General features: G+C 41.6%; 1 protein-coding gene across 1 annotated transcript in view; it reads right to left on the reverse strand.

The window, feature by feature from the left end:
- Positions 1 to 4,296: 4,296 nt before the first annotated feature.
- LOC113012858 (plexin-A1-like) overlaps positions 4,297 to 20,960 on the reverse strand; it is a 309,396-nt gene continuing 292,732 nt past the window's right edge. The window contains exons 29-33 of the mRNA XM_026153254.2: positions 20,561 to 20,751; positions 17,569 to 17,738; positions 16,720 to 16,932; positions 13,395 to 13,545; positions 4,297 to 10,499 (exon numbers count right to left, since the gene is read on the reverse strand). Of these exons, the coding sequence (XP_026009039.2) occupies positions 10,404 to 10,499; positions 13,395 to 13,545; positions 16,720 to 16,932; positions 17,569 to 17,738; positions 20,561 to 20,751 (821 nt within the window). The 3' untranslated portion in view covers positions 4,297 to 10,403. The remainder of the gene's footprint in view (positions 10,500 to 13,394; positions 13,546 to 16,719; positions 16,933 to 17,568; positions 17,739 to 20,560; positions 20,752 to 20,960) is intronic.

Consider the following 20,960-nt stretch of genomic DNA (forward strand, 5'->3'; position numbering starts at 1 on the left):
GCATTGAAGATGGGGACCAGATCTCTGGCCATTCCCAGTCAGTTACCATCTTCAAAGTGACTTAAAACGTGTCCAAATTTGTAGACTCCTTTAAATGCAGCCCACAAATGTTTTCCCCAGATTTGAAGGATGGGTCAGGTGTATCCTTCGTGGCCCACATTATCCCAGAATTCATAGCGCTGCCCAGCCAATTTCAGTTTCCAACAATGGCGGCAACTACTTAGTTATAATATTACTCTTATTACTTTTTCTGGGTCACAAAATAAACTTTTAAGATATTTTCAAACGAGAATGTAACTGTGTAAATTTCAAATATCTGCTCAGTTTATCAAGACATCACATATTTGCAAAAGTGCTAGTGATCGGAGACGTCTGTTATCCACCAGCTCAATAGCAAGCTGGGGCGAGAACAGCGAACTGCCCGCACATCGTTTTCAAACCCCCCGCGGTCTTTTGCTACTTAGGTTATGATATATATATATATATATATATATATATATATATATATATATATAGCAATGGTATTGCTTGGCTTTTTTCAGTGTTTTCTTTGTTCCTGAGTAAATCGGTTTGGCTGTGTTTAAAGTTATAGTTTTCACACAGCTGAATAAACATCAAACGGAAAACTGATTAAACAGAAGTGTGAGATGATCGACAATTTATGCCAGTATCCTGTTATATTTTAGATAGCAAAGAGCAGACGACGAGACAGCTGGTGACGCAAAACTGAAGGCTACACCGTCCAAACAATTCCAGCTTACCCGGCCTTCAGAGGACCCAGTCCACGTAGACCGCGAAAGCCGGGTCCTCAGGAGGATGCAGCCTATGAATTTGGACCCCCCTAGCTGGGGTGCTGCAGGACAATGATTTAACAGCAAAATAACACAGGCGCTCAGCAGCCTTTGTTTTTATATAGAAACATAACCAAAATACAAGTAGTTGGCAACCAGCTGAGTCAAGTCCCCTATTGCAAAAACATATCGCAGACAAGTTGCACTTCAGATTGATTGCACCATAAATTTGATGTCGGTTATTTGCAAATCTTCACTCGTCTGTCTGAGAGCATAAATCAAAGTCAGACCACGATCGCTTGGACATAGGTTCCTCGTAGTCACCAAGCTTGCAATCGGAAGCAGTCGTCAATGGGTTGAGGGTGTTGCACACTCAGCTTCTGTGTATGGCAGCCATTTGGTCACCGCAACTACTTGCAGTTGGTGGCAAAATGCGACACAAATTCAATGCAGTCACTGGGCAACCACACTTTTTTCCTAGTCACAAGGAATTTGCCATCCTATTTTTATTCTGTGTGACAGAGCCATAATAGACCTGCTGCTTCTGAGGATGGAAGTCAGCAATAGATGCCATGGCGACGAGTGGTCACATTAGATTATTCAAGCTGACTTTGGCTACTCTTCGCTTGTGCACCGGCACATTCAGAAGTGTGCCCACGCAGCCACAATTTAGCACTGCATTTAATTCAGCTTTGACAGAGAGGAAGCAGCCAGGACAGACATGACTCTGTCTGCTACTCTGATTCTGCTCCATCATCTTATTTCCCCTGCTGGTCGTCACTTATTGGAGCTTCATAAAGACAAAATGAGTGAGATTTCAGCCTGGCAGTATTAACTGCCATCCTTCGAGAAAACCAAAGTCAACTATCTTTTTCCTTCTCTCCCTTTCTACACTTCTCCCCTTTCTACGCCCTTATTTCCACTTGTTGCTTTTTGTCTTATCTTTTCTTCCTTTGTTCCTCTCTTGCTCTCTCTTTCTCTCTGGAGAAAGAGAGGAGTCTTATCACAGTTTAATCTCCAGCTGAGAGTCGGCAGTGTGGGGCCCAAGCCAATGTGACTTTGTCGTTTATTCTGTGTCGAGGCATCTTAGAGGACGGCCGAGTGTTTGTGTTGAGAGCGGTCGGGGTGATTGAATTGCCTGAGTAGCCTCGAGGCGCAAAATAAAGGAGAGAGAGAAGAAGAAAATAAAAGAGAAAAAGAGAGGAAGAGTGATTTTTCACAACAAGCGCAATTCCAACATGGTAATCTGATGCCCTTAGATATTTGAACACATAGCCAGACAGAGGGGGCTGCAGGCAATGGGAGGTGGCGTCTACTCTCTACGTGAGTTTGTGCACCCAGTAGCTTGTCTAAGCACTGCTGTGCTCTGCCTACTGTGACAAGAGCTACAGCAGGGAATCTACATAATATGTAAGAGGCATATTAAAGGATGGGGAGACAAAGAGGAGTGGGAAAGAAACTCTTTTGGAGGCAGATAAATGGGGGGGGGGGGGAGGAGCAGAGGGATCAGAGGGGCCTACAGGTGAAGGAAAATACATGAAAAAAAGAACATGTTTGAACATTAGAGGTCACTCCCGTACAGAACAAAGACCAGGTGTCTGTGATATCCAGGTCAGATTCTCTCCAGAGGTCTGAATCACTCCTCTTTATGTATTCAAATTGGACTTTTTAATTTGAGTGATGGGCTACCTGTCAAATCCCAGAGTTCTCAAGGGGAGGGCTTTAAAGGGGAGAGTTTTAAATGCCACATTTTAAACTAGTAATAGGTATTCTGGATTTGAGAGATGGAAAAAAAGCACTATTTGGTCCTTTCCTGTAGGCAGAAGGATAAAAGAATGAGGAAAGCAGTATATGTTTGCCTATCTAGATAACAAACACTCTGAGCATCAATGTCCAACTCACCAGAATATTCTTTTCCAACGTAAATGGTCTGGTCTATATAACATTCAGTCTCTGATAAAAGCATTATGGAGCACACTTGTACTTGAGTATGCTTCCAAAGAATTGAACCACCAACCGTCACAATTAATAGATAACTTGCTTTAACTCCTGAGTGTTTTCTGTCCTGTTTGGTTAGGTCACCCCTAACTGGTCACTGCAGTTGGCTTCCCCTCCTGGAGCTTGGCCATACAGGAGGTTTCTTCCTTTCAAAAGGGAGTTTTTTGTTCCCACTGTTGTCAAGTGCTTGCTCACAGGGGTCATCTGATTGTTGTAGTTTTCACTCTGTTATTGTAGCGTCTTTATCAGACAATAAAAATTAACTTGAGTGGACTGTTGTTGTGATGTATACAAACATGAACTGAACTGAATTAGGTCTAAGCATGAAAACTACCTAAAAGAACTCGAGGGGTTCATTTTTATCCATTTTTAAAAGGATCAAAAGTAACTGGACAAACCAACTTAGTTTCAGATATGATTGTTTTGAATACTTGGATGAAAATACTTTGCAGTCCATGAATACTAGAAGTCTACAAAGCATCACCATATGATGTGTTTGCTCCCTTGGTATTTTCTGCTAAGGATTTATTGTTCGCAGGTCTTTTTGCATTCAGCTTTGTATGTAATGATGGAAAAGTATGATCTGCTGGGTTTAGATTAGGTGACTTGCCCATTTAATAATATTTAATTTATTTGCTTTAAGAAACGTATAAGTTGCTCTTACAGTATGATTTGGGTTAATTTATCCATTTGAGTCTGACTATGCACTTCAGAATTCAGTCTTCTATTATCAATACCAGTTACAGCCATACAAACCCACGTCATTACACTGGCCCCACCATGTTCAACGATTGATGTGCTGTGCTTCAGAGCCTCTTGGCCAGGACTCCCTTGCAAAAGAGGTTTTTAATCTCAATGGGACTTTTCCTGGTTAAATAAAGGTTAATAATAATAAAAGGTGTTTTAGACATATTGTCTTTTGCAGATTCATGATAATCTTGCCATTCAAAAAAAACAAAAAAAAACAAAGAAGATTTATACTATAAACAAATTCAATGGCACTGGGAGATTCAAAGGCACATTTTCCACCAGGTCATTACTGCAACACAGCACTCGTGTCTGACAGTGTCATTTGAGGATTCACTGGTCTGACACTCACTGGGATAATTTCAGTCTTTTCACATGAATGGGAAAGTGACTAGATATGGATGGATGGATGATTGTACTCTTGAAACTGAGCTTTGCATATTCATGACTCACATCAGTAAGAGATTTCTGACAGTAAAGTCTGCAAAGTAAAGGCTTATCATCATCATTTTCAATGTCCTCCTCAACATCGGTGCAGTAAAACAGAGGGGGAACGAGTCAAACACAGGCAGCAGTTTTTGCTCTACCAGAGTACAATAATACTGTATTTAGATCTCACATGTGCCGCTTTTGATCTTCTGTGTTCTCTCGTGACGACGAGCACTTGAGATAAACCAAAAACTTGTTACGACTTTCAAATCCGCAACTTTGAGGGTACGTAGGGATATGGAAGAGCAATAAAAACATCAGACGAGCCAGATTTAGCAAAAAACATGTTTAATCTCTCCTTGATGCGTGTCTATTTACACGTAATAAATCTGCAAAATAGGAAAGAGCAGGATATTTACACGGGCGTGAAACAGCCAAAACCTGTCACAGCAGCTTCAAGTCTGAAACTCTTAAAAAGGTATCAGAATTCATAAAGTATTAAAACTGTTTAAGGTATTTTTTTCTTTCTACCTCTCTCCTCTTTAATCTGTGTGTGAAGTTATTTTATGTCCTCTGCTCCGTCTCTCAGATGTACTTTAATCAAAGTGAACTCAGCAGGCGAGGAAGCTGGAACTGCTGGGTTGAAAAACCCACGAGTGCTGCTATTGGGGTTGGGGGTTAGAAATGGCAGATGAGGGCAAGTTTAAATGTTGTGTGGCAATGTTTCGTCCAATGGAGGGGGCATCCCATATGGGCAAATAGATACATTTGACATATTTTCATAAAATGGCTTAGAAAGTACAAGAAATGAAATTGGTTCCTGGATTTAGTTTTTCTACAAAAGGTGCTGTTCTTTTCTCAATAAAATAACAGCGTTAGATTAGAAGATTGATACCACTCTCATGTATTTTATACCAATCTTAACTTTAGCATAAAGAAGGGGAAACGTCTAGTGCGCTATAATCCTTGCATCTTTAAATCAAGGTCCTTTACACTGGGTTTTATGCCTGGACTAAGGGGGCTAAGTGTTAATAATGAACAGATACCCATTCTTGGCTAACAAAATCCACTAATTATATGTCATGTTGTTGTAGATATTTTGTCAAATTGGATGACGTTTTTCATGAAATGCAATCTACATTCAAAATGAAACATGAACTTAATGAACATTAAAAGTTGGAAAAACCTTTCAATAAAACTCTGAAGCTTTGCTTTTTATCATCTTTACTTAAGACAGACCCTCATATGAAGCTGGAAGATATTTCATCTTCAAATCTGTACACAAGCAAATTCAAGATAGCTGACTTCTGGTTAGACTATGGGTATAGCCACAAGTTGGGGTTTTTTTTATAGGCCCACACGATGGCTAATTTTGTAGGGGCCGTTATCTATATCTTACATCCATGCACAAGAGCCATAAAACATGAATATGTAAGTTCTGGTGTGTCTGCAAAGCTTTGTTAATTACTAATCACGTTTAGTGATGTTGTTTGAAATAATATTTGAACAAAATCTTCATCAAGCTGTTTACATTCTAATTGGCTAGCTAGGCTACCTGTTTGTTTTATCTTATCTCTTTAGGGCTCTGTGCTAAACTAAGCTAACCATCTGCTAGCTCTGACTTCTCATACAAAAAAGTAATGTCAAAGTTGTAATAATTCTCTCCTTAAAGTGAGAAAAACCAAGAAAGCAAATAAGCACATTTAGTCCATTACTTTGAGAAAAAGACTTTAAATAGCAATCTCAGGCTAAAAGCTGCCTACAGACATTTCATGTAATTAGCTTACTTTAATCTTGTCTTAATATTAGCATGAAAACAAACAATAGCCTCAATCAATATAAAGCAACCCTAATAATATAGATCAACAAAAGAGATGTAATTTATCATTTTAGAGGGATTTTTGTGTCAAATCTTCTTAATTACATTCACTGTTTGCAGGATACACTCCCCCCATAACACACACCCTTAGATAGCATATTATTTTCACACTGTCTCCAATTAAATGGATGCAGTTTTTTACATAGCCATCTTTGAGGGAGTTATCATGCCTGGTTAGCTCTTGGCTACTTTAGTATAAGCTAGGCTAGATGACACATGACTGGTATCAGTCTAGTAATCTCACATTTAAAAGGACATATATATTTACATATATTGTATTTGTTTGTCAGTTTTTGACATGGACATTGAACAAAATAGGAATCATGTACATGGAAAAAAGCATATAATTTTCCATGTGGGTAGAGGCTGACAAGGCACAGCAAAAACCTATGTGTCTGTCAATCGCCAGGAGAATCTCTTTCACCACCTCTTTTCTTTTCCCACTCCACCCTCCTTTTTGACTGTGTTTTTCTACATGAAAAGAGGGGAAAAAACAACCCAGATGTGATGGAATGGACAATGAAGCGGTACCGTGGCCTTCAAAGCACTTCCTCTGCCTTGCCTGAGTCTTTTCATCTTTTACCTCAACAAGTGCTGTAGCATAAAACAAGAAGCACAAAACTAAGAAACAAAAGCATCAAAAACCAAATGGGCCTTATCTCACCATGTCTATTTTTTTTCCTTTTTTTTTCTCCCTACAAAATTATCCTAGGGGCACTAACAACGACTTCTTCTTTCAGTATCACAAAAATCATTTTTTACAAGTCTTCAACTGAGCAAGTGAACACCAGTCAAACATCAATGTAAGAGTCCACATCCTCAGATTGTTTCATTCATTCAATTTGAACAAAACGTGTTAATGAACGCCTGTACATGGAAGTAGCATTGCCTCATTCATCAAGGATAAAGACGGAGGCTGCTTTTAAATCACTAAAACTGAGCACTAAAAGTTTCTTGTGGAATAAGTGAAAACGGCAAAGAAAAGTCTCTTATCACAGAGCTGTGCTCGGGTTGCAGATGCATAAAGCTTTGGTCAGTCTCTCTGTATGTTATGTTACCCTGTGCAGATCAGTGGTTCAAGTATTTAAGAACATACAGTACGTTGTCATCCAATCCAGACGCACATTTGTGCTGTCAGATAAAAACATGGTGTGTTGGTGTGAGAGGCTAGCATTCAGATTAGAGATTCGAATGTACACTGGGCTTTTAAAGGGTCTGTGTCTTGTTCTATTATTCTTTGTTTTACAGCTTTTACTTGACAGCAGCAATATGTGTTTGGTTTGGTGGCATCTGGCTTGGTACAGGTCTGGTATGTGGGAAAAATCCTTAACTCCCTGACAATATGGACAAAGGAAGAAGTCAAAAGGCTAAAGACTGGACAACTTACACATTAGCATACAACTTGTGCTAATGGTCTGAAGTAAAAAAAAAAGAGAGAGAGCTCACCCTTGATTTCTCTGTGAATTGATTGTTTAAGGTAGCATGTAACAAGCACGAACTAATCGCTAACAGCCGGCTCGCATGCAGCGACTGCCTCACAATAACGTGGAAACGACTGCGCCGACTTCGACTTCTTGCCAATACTTCTTGCCAATACTTCTTTAGGATTTGTCCGTGTGACAAAGCCTTAGACTGGAAGGACTGCTGCTCAAATATAAAATCCCAAAGAGACGAATGTGTGACTGAATCCTTTAAACTTAAGTAGCTGAAACACCAGTCGCACCAAATGTGAAAGTCACACTTTCAGTTCAAGCTGTAGAACAGCTGTGACATTGAATTATCACTTGGGGAATTCATCAGTTTGTAGTCCGTCTGGTGCGTTTTAAGGTGTTCACACACTTTTTAGTCCACTAGCTGCTAATCTTCGTTCTTCACAGCTTAGGAACAAACTAAATAATTATTTCATTGTAACTTTGAATTACATAAAAATACATTAGAGCCTCGACTGTAAATGTTCATTTTTAGATTAAACATTTAGCAACTGGAGCACTGAAACGGCTGCGTATCGTATTTATATTACATATTAGACAGGTTTCTTTTCCAGGGTAATCTGTCACTAACATATAATATACGTAGTAAGTGTCTTGTGCAGGGATGCATATGGTTACATTAACTTCCAGTTACGAAAGAGATTCTGGTTTGTGAAGCTCCTGATGCAACGCAAAGCTCTTCAAAGCCATCTGAACTGGTCTGAGAACCCTACTGTTATCTGGTTACAAGGTCTCCACTCGAAAAAAAAAACTGAGGGAAGCACTGCTGAAGAGGAAGCGAACATAAGCAATTTTGATGCAACTGTTTTCTTTGAAGTTACAGTGTCCTAAATGGTGCATTTAACCCTACTCTTTTACACTATTTTTTCCCATTTATTATCAAAGCAAACACATGTAGAGAAGGTTTTTTTTCAGCTCTTCCGTGTGATCTGGGTGTTGATATGTCTTATCTGGTGGTCTGAAATTCATGATACGCTTTTACAGGATGGAAGAACATATATACATCACCTTGGTTTGTATCTTCTGGCCTTGATAAGTAGCTGTGTACACTCCTAGGGAAGAGGAATGTTTCCGAATGTTAACACAGAGCAGCGCACGGTGCAAGGAGAACATTTGCACTTTTTTTTCTCTTCTTTTTTTTTTTAACCCTACAAAACCACAGAACAAAATAAAAGAGAGAGAAAGGCCTTCAACTTGTACAAAAAACCCCACTCACATAAATCAAGCTACATTTCATTATCTTTTTTCATAAACCACATTCACATTTTCAAAAAACGGACCCTTTAGCTTTACCGTCGTCACTTCGGAGTAGAAAACAACAAAAACAAATAATAAAACCAAGAAATATTAGACAACATCTTCTGCACAGCAAAGACTAGCCTTCATTTTTGGATGGCACACCTTATAGAAAAAAATGTGTTTCAGACAAGCTGGGAAGTCTAGAAAACAAGATCGGGAAGCTGTAAAGCACAGTGTGCCAGGGATCAGCTTAAAGGACTGCTTGGTTGCCTCTGCGGTCTGCTAACGCAGCATGAGGCTGGCTTCCACACAAGTGACTTTTGTCTCATCTAAATCAGCTGACTGGGCCTTGTGTTGTATTTGGTTCCTCTAAAAAACAAACACAAAAGCACTGCAGGTTGGTTTGCTCGTAGGCGGCTTCCAGACATCATTTGCCTTTTTGCTATCTTCAGAGCCAAAGATGTAGCACGCCCCGAGACCTCACGAAATATAGAAAGTGTCTGCGTATGATATATTTATATATATATATTTTTGCCATTTACCTATTTTTAAACTTTCAGTCACTAAGCATGACAACATTTTCATCGTAGCACGTTTCATCTAAACGGGGAAAAAAAAGAAGTCTCTTCGCACTAAACAACATTCAAAGTAAAACATGGCACAGGACGACTTTTTCCTCGTGTTTTTCATAATTTTTCATCTTGGAAATATCAAATCTTCGTCTCAAACGGATCTTTTGTACATTGAAATGAAAAACAGTTTGTTTTTTTCCCCAGTTTTTCATTTGTTTTAAAAATGAAAGGTTTGTATTTATATCTATCTATCTATATATATATATATATATTCATATATCCTCTTCTCTCTTTTGATTTAGCTTTGTTGTGCAAATTCAGCAGTAACACAAGAAGTGGCACAGCACTGGGGAGAGTAGGCAGTTGGACGGGCAGAATCAAATGCAGTAACAAATCAAATACAGAGTTATGAAACTGACAGCGTCCTTTGTTCGACTACAGTGGAATTCATGTCGATGGAGTGTTGGAAAGTCAGTACTGGAGGAAGAGTTTCCCTGCAAAGTCCTTCCTCCCGGTTGCCCTGCAGTGGCAAGCGGCGCGTTGCCGAGAATCCACTCTACCGAAGAGTCTTTGAGCAACACGCTGAATCTCTACCTGCTCTGTGGCTGCTGCTCTGTAGCTGTCCCTGACCTTTGACCTCCTTGTGGAGGGGAGCAACAGTAAAGAAAGAGAAATTCCTCACAGAAATCAAGTATTCTGGATTTTTTTTTTTTTATAGGCTCAGAGTCAGAACTGCAGCTCTGGCTGTGAAAAGATACTAGCTCTGGGCTTGTTTCAGGTCCAGCTTGATGAGTTTCTGGTCACCACTGTGCATGTACCATTCCTGATTGTGGCCAAAGCTGCTCCCGTGTAACTGTAGACTTGATGAGGGACTTGATGAAAATAAATGCTCTCCTGAGCTGAGGTCCAAAATCGGCTGAGGTTGGGGACGCACTTGATTTGGTTGTTATGGCAGGCTCAGAGAAGAAGAAGAAGAAAAAGAAAGGCAATGGGGGAGGGGGTAAAAGTCAACCCGGCTGCCGGGACTTTAGTTCCAAACTCTGCTGTCTCTCTCGAGTGTGCTGCTGCTTACTGGGTGCTTGTGTTCTCGCAGTCCTTTCTGCTGCTGTAGATTGTTGTTTGTGACGGCGATGGCGACAGACTTTAAACGTCGGGTGTTAAAACGGCGAGGAATGGGGAGAGGGGGTCAAAGTTGTTGGGGAAAGGCGTGTTGGTTAGCCAGTTCTCCTGCCAGCTGAGGCGCGCCATTGGCTGATCCTCAGCTAGATAGAGCCATGGTGTCGATGACCTGTTCCAGCTTGCCGCGTAGTCGCTGTCTGCGTGACTGTTCGTCCTTCTGTAGCGCTGACAGGATCTGGACACACGGAAGGAAACAGATTAGAGAGACGCCTTTAAAACCTTGAGCATGCGGCAGTGCAGCGTGGGCGCCGCTGTTATGCTCCTTAGCCATGAATTCACAGTTACATGAGCCAAAGGAGCGCTCTGTTGCTAATTTCCCTTTTAGTGGTTAGCGATTACAATTGCACTCACGCTGACAACACGAGCAGGGCCGACAGGGCAGGTGTTATGGCCAGTGGAATGTCTTGTGATTGGATGTTAATGGCTACTGAGAATGACCAACAGGAGTGCGTTATTTTTCATGATGAGAGTGGGGAAAGGAGGATGTGGTATGAGTGTGAGGACGTGTGCATTTCATCTTTATTTTTTAACGCGTCTGTCTGAGCGCATTTGTTAGACGATGGGGGCCGTGCAGCTGTCTACATCTGGATAATAGGTCATAATGAAGGGGAGCAGTTGGTTTGAATACAGCCAGCTGCAAACAGCCAGCTTAACTACCGTCATACTGCTGGTATGGAAGAATGGAAACAAGGACAAGTGGGGGCGTAGCTCTCACCAATTAAAAGCATACTAAAGGTTGAGGAGGGAGAGGTGTGTAGTATAGATATAAGGCTCTATTTTTAAAACAGCACATTCCATGCAAGCATATTTCAGCAGCTCACATGTTTGGAGAAGCAAATAACACAAATATAAAGAAAATGCACAGAAAAATTAACCATACATTTGTTGGCTTACATATATATATATACTAGAAACTAGAAGAAGAAACCCTAGCAGCACCTTTAATGCTCACTGTTTAGCACGTTCGAATGCGAGGTAGTATAAAAATGTATCATTAAATGAAAATGAAAAAGCACCAGAGGATGAAGGCTGAAGTTTTAGCCAAAGATATCCCTCAATATTTGAACTGGGTTGGAGAGTGAAACCTACTGCAAAACTGATAATTCCACCCAATCTGAAGTACTCTCACATTCACGTTTACCAACTGAGCATTTTCTCTTGATTAGATTTCTAAAAGCCGTCAGTGTTAAAACTGGATTACATTTAGTTCAAAAGTGAAAGTTTAACAGACGTCTTTAGATCAGACTGAGCTTCCATCCATCCATCTTCTTCCGCTTTATCCAGGGCCAGTTCGCGGGAGCAGCAGCCTAAGCAAAGAGGCCCAGACCTCCCTCTCCCCAGCCACCTCCTCCAGCTTATCCGGGGGAACACCAAGGCGTTCCCAGGCGAGCCGAGAGATATAATCTCTCCAGCGTGTCCTGGGTCTGCCCCGGGGCCTCCTCCCGGTGGGACATGCCCAGAACACCTCACGCAGGAGGCATCCTTGTCAGATGCCCGAACCACCTCAGCTGGCTCCTTTTGATGTGGAGGAGCAGCGGCTCTACTCTGAGCCCCACCCAGATGGCTGAACTATCTCTAAGGGAGAGGCCAGCCACCCTTCGAAGGAAGCTCATTTCCGCCGCTTGTATCCGCGATCTCGTTCTTTCGGTCACTACCCACAGCTCGTGGCCATAGATGAGGGTAGGGGCGTAGATCAACCGGTAAATTGAGAGCTTCGCCTTTACACTCAGCACCAGTCCGTCTGTCGATCTCCGGCTCCCTTCTACCATCACTCGCGAACAAGACCCCGAGATACTTGAACTCCTCCACTTGGGGCAGGAACTCATCCCCAACCCGGAGTGGGCACTCCACACTTTTCCGGCTGAGAACCATGGCCTCAGATTTGGAGGTGCTGATCCTCATTCCCGCTGCTTCACACTCGGCTGTGAACCGTTCCAGTGCGAAATGGAGGCCATCACCCGATGAAGCCAACAGAACCACATCATCCGCGAAAAGCAGAGATGAGATTCTGAGTGTGAAGTGAAAGCCCTCCGCCACTTGGCTGCGCCTAGAAATCCTGTCCATAAAAATTATGAACAGAATCGGTGACAAAGGGCAGCCCTGGCGGAGCCCATCACCCACCGGGAACGAGTCCAACTTAATGCCAGCAATGCGAACCAAGCTCTTGCAACGGTTGTATAGGAATCGAATGGCCTGTAGCAATGGGCCAGATACCCCGTGTACAATATCGTGTCTTTATAGATATGCTATATTGAAAATTCCTTGGGAAAATTTTGAGAAAAACGTAATAATGTTGTCCTCATCTGTATTTGTATGAACCTGGAAGGTCAAAACTAACTGTTCCTACATGGCAGTGCAGCATGATGGCGCAGCGGTTAGATCCTCATAGGTTGTGGGTTTGAATCTGCGGGCTGTGCTGATGATGACGAGACGGCTTTTTTTATCTAAATGTAGCTGTCCCGGGACGTCTTATGAACATCCTGAGACGAGCCTTTTAACATTCACTTTTTTCTTCATTAAATACCGTGTGCTACTTTTTTAAGCAAAGAGTAAAATGAGTGATGATGGTGTTGGAGAACTTCTCATCAGACACACACTATGAACATGATGGCACGTGGGTATATAGAATTTAGCGGTTTAAATCCCAATAAGTGCATTTAATGTCTTGCTTGAGACTCTGCTGGTTGTTCGTGATTTGTTTTCTTAACTGTGAATGCTTATTCAATAAAATGAATAAGCATCCTTAAAATGTGGCACTATTTCGTTAACACATTCTTGAGTTTTAATCAGCTGGTAGCAGCAAAGGATACTGTGCAAGCAGGTCTTTAAAAAAAATCACCTAAATTCTGTTAAGCTCCATTAAGTTCATAATGTGCTGAGCTCATGCCTTAATGTGCATCCTTAATGGTGGTAATACCTTCCAGCTTGTACCGATGTGGACTGGTTATCAGTGTTATTGAATTAAAATGACCTCGTGGTATTAGTCAAAACAAGTAAAGGGAGGCAGAGCACGAATAATTACAACATTCTTCCCTTCTTCTATATTTAGTGCTGGGCAGTGGGAGCTTACCTCATCTTTGTATTTGACGATGTAGGAGTAGATCTCGTGCAGCGCTGACATGCTGTTGAACTGGCTGAGGTGCAGCCGGGACTGCTCCGCTAGGTAGGCACTCATGTCCTGATCGCTGATGGCTGGCATGCGGGAGATATCGGAGTAATACCTAGACAAGAGTTCAGGCAGAGTTGCGTGTCATGCCACCTTCGTGTCCATTCACACCTTGACTTACTGCCTCGACCTAAGCTTCCCATTGAAGGATTAATGCAGCTTAATACAATTTCTTTGCTGATGGTTAGTACCTTGTTAGAGCACACATTGACCTACTTTGCCATTTAATTGAAAAATAATGAGATTAGTAAAATAAGAGACGGCTCAATTCAACTCAGTTTTATTTATATAGCACCTAAAGTCACCTAAGGCCGCCTCTGCTACAATAACCAAACAATTAGACGATCCACTATGAGCAAGCACTTCGCAACAGTGGGAAGGAAAAACTCCCTTTTGAAAGGAAGAAACCTCTGCTAGAATCAATCTCAGGGACAGGCAAGCGTCTGATGGGGCCGTGGGGGTGAGGGGAACATAGGAAAACAAAGCCAAATTCAGTTTTTTCAGATGCCCACCTGCTTATGTAACTCGGGAATTGATGGCTTCGTTGTCATGGTTGATGTTAGGGCCCTGGGTCGTTCTTTCCCCCTTATGTAACAAAACTGCTTAGCATTCCCTTTGCAAGCCCCAGCTCCTGATCGATGCATACATGTGCTCTTTATTTTGCCCTCCTCGCCTGACTGTTTCTCCTGTCTCCCTCTTGCTGCCATATTTGACTGGTTACGACTGTCAGACTGTCATTCAGGGCTGCTGTGATCAGTGAGTAGCCTGCTCCGTACATTCTTGCTAACTGCTACGAAAGGGTACCTGTTACTGATCCTTTTAAGTACCTCGTATGTATAATGTTCTGCAGGCTTTTTGCCTGCCAGCTTTTGATTATATAACCTGTTTGTTTAGTCCTGTCAGGGGCATTAAAACACTGGGACGCAGGGCCAGGAAGCAGCGATTAGCACACTCGCACAGTTAGTTGACTTCCTTTGTAAGATACTCACTTACAGACGTGCTATTTATTCTGTAATGTTTGTTTTCGAAAGGAAAGCCAGCGAGCCTAGCATTTCTTTTCTTTTCTTTTTTAAACAGAACAGTTTGATTTGGCTCTTACATTTCAGTTCTAAGTCCAATTATATTTTATCCATCCTATCCTCTGTAAGCTTTTTGGTGACTACTTTGTGACTCTTATGGATATTGACGGGAACCTAGCTGGGTTTGTAACAGCTGATTCATCCTTTACTCATTCATATTTCATTAATATTTCGTTTTTGAGATGGTGATGCTCTCAGTGAAACAACAACCTTAGTCAGTGTTGCTGGCTGCACTGGGAGAGTGAAAGGTCCGTAGAAAGTGAGGCAGGTAAAAACACAATATATTAAGAAAACATCCCAATACTGAGCTGTACCTGGATCTGTGTGCACGATCCATATCTCGGCTATCTCAAGGTTTACTGCAGCAGGGCAGCGCTGGGAGGAGAGTGTAGGTTTGGAGGCATAATGGAAGCAAGGTTCAACTGCACCCAGTTAAATCTCACCTATAAATCCTTATCTCACGCTTCCTCCAAAAGCTCTGTGGAAGCTACACTACTTCCTGCAGCATATTCAATTCAAGCTGCTCAACATAAAGAAATACACAGCGGTTTTCCCACAGATTTAGACTCTGTTTGTGACAGTAGAGTGCACATGCATTTATGTGCAGGAAAGATTTCTTAAGTATTATTATACATTATATGTTATCAGTTTCTGCACTGCAAATACTTTTACATGTCCTGACTTTACAACAAACAACTGAGAAGACAAGCACTCGCTCTCCACCGTCTCTCATCCAGTGGATTAACTCCAGCTCCACTATTGTGGATTGTGGCCGTCTACAGCAGGCAGTGATGTGATCTGCTGCATCGGCCATCTTGGTCCTGTGAATGAACCAGCTCGAGACCTGCTGCAGGTTCAGGTTAGAGTTTGCAGTAGATCTTCAGAGCAGAACAAAGGCTAGTTTATCCAGCCACAGTTCAGGATGGCAGAGATGGATTATGTCTCACCCTGGGACAAGATTCTCTGAAGAAGGAGCTGAATAATACTGAGAAACTGCCGCAACAGCTACTCACTGTAGAAACATATAAAGGAGAGCACCGGGGCTAGCTCAGCTTTCAAAAGAAAAGAAATAGGATTGCCCACTAATGAACTGATTATCGATCGTGCCATTTTTTTAGATTAAAAAAAAAAATGCTTAGTGAGATTATGAATGTACTTAGGTGGGCATTATATTTGGGCAGGTATCAAACGCTGTACTCTACCAGAATGGTGTTTGTTATCAGCCCTTCTGTTTTACCATTAGCAGTGAAAAACCTGGAAATCTAAAAAGGATTAAAAATCAACATTATATATATATACATATATATATATATACACACATATATATGTATGTAGAGGTGGTGTAATGCACGCTGCTGAGCAGCAGATAGCTTCCCCTCCCTAAGCCTGGTTCTGCTGAGGTTCCTTCCTGTTAAAAAGGAGTTTTGCCTCCCCACTGTTGCCAAGTCCGAGCTTACAGGAAATCATCTAATTCGTTTTTCTTTCTATTATTATGGGGACTTTACCTAACTAATATAATATACTAATATAAGGCACCTTAAGGTAACTGTTCTTGAGATTTGGTGCTATATAAAAAAAACTAAATTGAATTGAATTCAGGTAAATTTAATTACACAAAATTTGAATGAATTGAAGGAGAAACATGAACAGAGCGCCTCTTGCCCCTAAAGTGGAACCGCAGGTGGTGCGATCACTTAAACATCCTGGAGTTGGGCAGAAGATTAAGAGGCTATGGCTGCTTCTTAGCAAAATCCAGTGAAACCTTTGTCTTCTTCTTTCTTTTTGTCTTAGAACTGATCCATATGGAGCAGCTCTCACTGTAATTTTACTCACTCTTTATAGTACACTGTATTATATAGTGATCGAGACAGCTGTAATTACTGCAGAGTGGTTTCTTTGCAGTAATTTAATCCAACTATTATGCTTTAAATGCCAGATAAAGTTCAGCCTGTAACGTTGCTACAGTCTTACAGCTGTTTTTAGCTTAATAGTTTAATAGTGTAATTAACTTTGATTATAACGCTCCAACTCATTTTTCTCTCACAGCTCATGAGGAACTTTTAACATTTAAACTGCGGATACAAAAGGTGTCCTCCCATCAAACGTAGCTGTTCTCAAAGTCTTCGCGTTTGGGTCAAACTCTGACTCACCTCTCGACCCAGTTCTTGTAATTGGGGATGTCTTTAGCGTAGAGAAGCTTATTTGAAGGCGAGTCTTTGCCTAGTTTGTGCTCCGATGTTGAACAGGAGTCCATGAAGGTCTGGGCCACCACGGACAGACAAGCATCTGTGATGCTGTTCTTATGAATGTCGAATACAAACTGTGGGTTCTTGATCACGTTCACCCAGAACCGGAGAGGGAGACTGGAGAGAGAGCAAGAGAATAAAACCCAAAAAAGGTTTATTTCGAAATAAAAATGTAACATCGTGTGATTAAGTGCTTTCCGTCACTAGCTTAATTCCACTTGTAGTTCTGTTTTTTTCTAATTAGTTCACTGTGTACACAGGCAGTGCCGGGGTCCTCGGGGATCGTAGCAGCTGTGTGGCTGGAGACGAATGCTCTTCATTGCTACGGAAACGCAAAATTTTATTAAATAATTTATGAATTACAAACACTGCAAATCTAGTCTGAAGATCTTATTATAGGAAGCACCCAACACAGCATTTTTTACATTTTTCTATACATTTTGCAGACTTGGATGTATCGATTTAATTCAGTGCAGCATTGTTTACAAGGATATTTACTTTGCAGACACTGCGATTATTACTATATTTTGGCATCCATTCAAATCTCTTTGAAATGCACTTTGATTGCAGTCATTTTCAGCGAGATTTAGACTCCAGCGCAAATGTCACCAGGGCCAAACGTGAAAAGCGCCTGAAGATCTCATTACGCTGGAGGTGAAATTTGATTGAACCGAACAGGGTTACATCCGGTTTCGAGAACACTTTACATTTAAGGGGAATTAGTTTTTCAGCGGCTGCAGATTTCTGACTCACCAGTTGCTCTTCCAGGTATGTCGTACATCATAGTCTGTGATGGAGTGTTTGTCAGCCTGCTCGTCCAGAAAGTCAAACATATACTTGATGGCCAGGGGCAACGCGCTACCTCTGTGGGCTGTGCTGAAGATGGTCTCAAACAGGTCGTCCACAAACTTCTGTAACGTACCCTAAATGAAGGAAATCAGGGTGTACTTTAAAAAAGAAATGTAAGGAATATTTTAACAGTAATTGTAGCTGTAATATCAACTGTTTTAATAATTTCGAGAGGTTGTTACAGACCAACAAACTGACTAAACTTCTGCTAACATAGAGGTGCTCACACTTGCTGATCAAACATCTGGCTGCTACTTTTAATTTCTATGGGATGTACTTAGTTTTTTTTTTAACTTTTCTCAACAGTTTCACTACACTGTCGGGTTGTTTTTAGTCTATAGGCAATCACTGAAAGTCTTATTTAAATGTTGCTGTGATTCCCACCACACCGGTCAAAATGGCTTAGAGGTCTTTGATATTAATGATGATTATATACAAGCATAAGCTGCACTCTTATGTTGAACAAGCATTCTGACATTTTAGTACAGGTGGTGTTCCCATATTATGGTAATCGCTCTGACCTTTCTGATATTTCTGTCAGAACCACTTTAGTCACAAGAGGACTGTTATTTTAGTGGCTGTAATTTATATATGGAAGTGTGCCTCTGTTCTGGGACCTCCTCACCGCTCTAAACGCATACACAGAAAGCCAAAAGGCAAGGAGAGCAGTGCAGCAGTCAGTAAGAGCGAACATGACTTGAAATAGAGGAGCTGGGGTGGAAGTGGTTTGCAGAGTGGGTTAATAACACTTTTCATATGAGCCATCAGCAGATCTGTATGAAGAGCTGGATCAGGTAACTCTATGCTCAATGTTTGTTTTGGGTTTTTTTTTCCTAACTTTTATTGATTCTCTACATATGTGTGCAATAATTTCTTAGGATTAAAAACATTCCCACATATGCTTCCCTTTCAAATCAGCCTGACTATTAATTAGAAAGGAGGAATATCTCAGAGCTCAGGAAGCCAGCATCAACATAAGCAGTTTCATGGCACTGTGAAGCAGAATATAATGTACCATTTCCAGCTACTTGTATCCACAGCACCTGAATGGGCCTCGAGCGTGTACATTGTTACTATGAATGGCCCCAGTGGGAATCACAGCGATAACTCTGGCTGTGAGACTTACTTGCTCTGCTGACTAAGCGCTGCAGAATCACAAACCAGAACCCCGGCTCTTGGATTTGGATAGCGCTTTCCTCCAATGACAATGCCTCAACATAATTACCTCAAATGTAGCTAAATTAATTTCCCTAACACCACATTTGTCACCCCGACTTCTCCATCTGGCAGAATCTATTACTGAGGAAATATATGTCGGGATCATATTTAGTCAGCCGCTGCAAAATGGAGCAGGAATTATTCCTGCAACGCTTGTGAATGAAAGCAGGTAGATCTGCATAGACGAGACGCCGGGGCAAACGGGTTTGGAAAGGCAGCCATAAGAGAGACAAGGACAAGATGAGCTTCTGAATTGCATTTGCCTCTCAGTTTTTTTTCATCATACATCGCCAAATCTTCAATCCCTCAACAAATTACTCTTCTCCTGACACCTTGTGTATCTGCCTCCCTACCCTCTGCACCACAAGCCCACCTTTTTATTAATCTGTTTTTTCTTATTACCACTGGAAATTGAAAAGCCAGCTTGCTTGTAACTGCTGCCCATTGCTACATTTCCCTCCCCCCTCCTACAATTAGAAAGGAGAAGGTGAACTGAAAGACAATGAAGGAGAGGGGCAAAGACAGGCGGCCTGTTTTGTAATGCAAGATTCCAAGATGGAGGGAATGGTTACGAGTATGTTTAGCTTCACCGGTAACACATTTAGTCAGTACATTTCACTTGCTTCATGTACAATAAAGGCTTTGAAGCAATCTCGCCCAATGTAAAGACTCAGACAGAGTTATTAACACTTAAAGAGAGGGACTACATACATGCCTACTAATTTTCTACCAAAATTCTTCTCGGAAAACAAAACCAACCACTGAAACTGCACTTCTATCTGTGTCCTGTCACTTTCCTTCCACTGGCGTACCACAAGGATGGGTGCTTGGTCCCCCTACTCTTGTCTGACGATACCCAGCTATTGTACCTTCCTAACGAGCTGTCTCACAGCACACCTCAGCCCACCCAAACACCATGATGGATGGCTACCTTCGGCTCAACTTCTCTAAGACTGAACTGGGGACCATCTGTTCAGCCCGGCGTTATGTTTTGTCTACACAGAAAGCATTTCAGCTGTGTTTTCCCCCCTTGTTGTCTGTCTATTCTCTACTGGAACAGATAAGCTCCTATCTTAATAAATCCATCTGTCTGCACAGGCTGTGTAATGTCTCAGATTTTACTCTTTACTGTATCCCCAGACCCAAAGCATATTTACACTTTTGGAGTATATGTTCTTACTCATTATGTGTGTAACAAGAGTGGCTGTATACTGGGTTCTCAGTGCCTCCAGACACTGATATAAGTATTCATCCCCTCGCCAACCCTTGTCTCCTGCGTGGGCTTGCAAAAAGCCTTCTAATTTTCTACCTTGTGGGTCTGTTCTGTGAAGTTTCAATCTGTGAATGTAGTGGGTCTTTGACCTGATCTCCTGTGATGACAAACCAATTGCTAGTTGCATAAATATTCTCATCAATGTCTGTGATGATGTAATTTGATAAAGATAAAGACCCCTCAAAGATGTGGGGACACTCTGTATTAGAAGCTTCCTCTCCTTTTAAATAGGTGAGGTGAATCACTCTGCACGAAAGAGCTGAAAATGCTGAAGAAGAGTTTTACTATTAGGTTTTAGTGTCCCCCTGATGGTTTCAAGTGCTGTTTAAGAGGTTTTTCCACTCTGACTAGAATCAATATATATATAAAAAAGAAGAGAGTGCTGTTTACACCCCTGCCCCTTACTTTTGTAGCCAGCAGCCTGGTCAGGTAGATCTCAGAGACCATCTTGCTTCCCCGGTCGCCCTCCCTCTGGTCTGAGTGGTCGTGGTTTTTCACCAGGTGCCACAGTTTGGTTCCGCTCTCCAGATCGGGGGTGATCATGGGCGTTCGAGAACGTAGGCTGTCTGGACTACTGGCCGTCCTCAGCATACTCTCTAAATGAGACAAAAACAGAATTACTGTAGAATTACTGAAAATACTCAAAAATGGTTTAACTGACCCAGAATCTCTACCATCTGTGTCTGGTTCATTATTCATTGTGAGAGTGTCATGATTGGAATAAAGCAAGAAGAAATCTGTGACTATTTCATGTAGGATGGGGGGAGGGAATGTGCCAGGGAGGTAAGGTGCACAATATCTGCTG

Source organism: Astatotilapia calliptera, chromosome 20, assembly GCF_964374335.1.
Source record: "Astatotilapia calliptera chromosome 20, fAstCal68.1, whole genome shotgun sequence".
NCBI classification, from domain to species: domain Eukaryota; kingdom Metazoa; phylum Chordata; class Actinopteri; order Cichliformes; family Cichlidae; genus Astatotilapia; species Astatotilapia calliptera.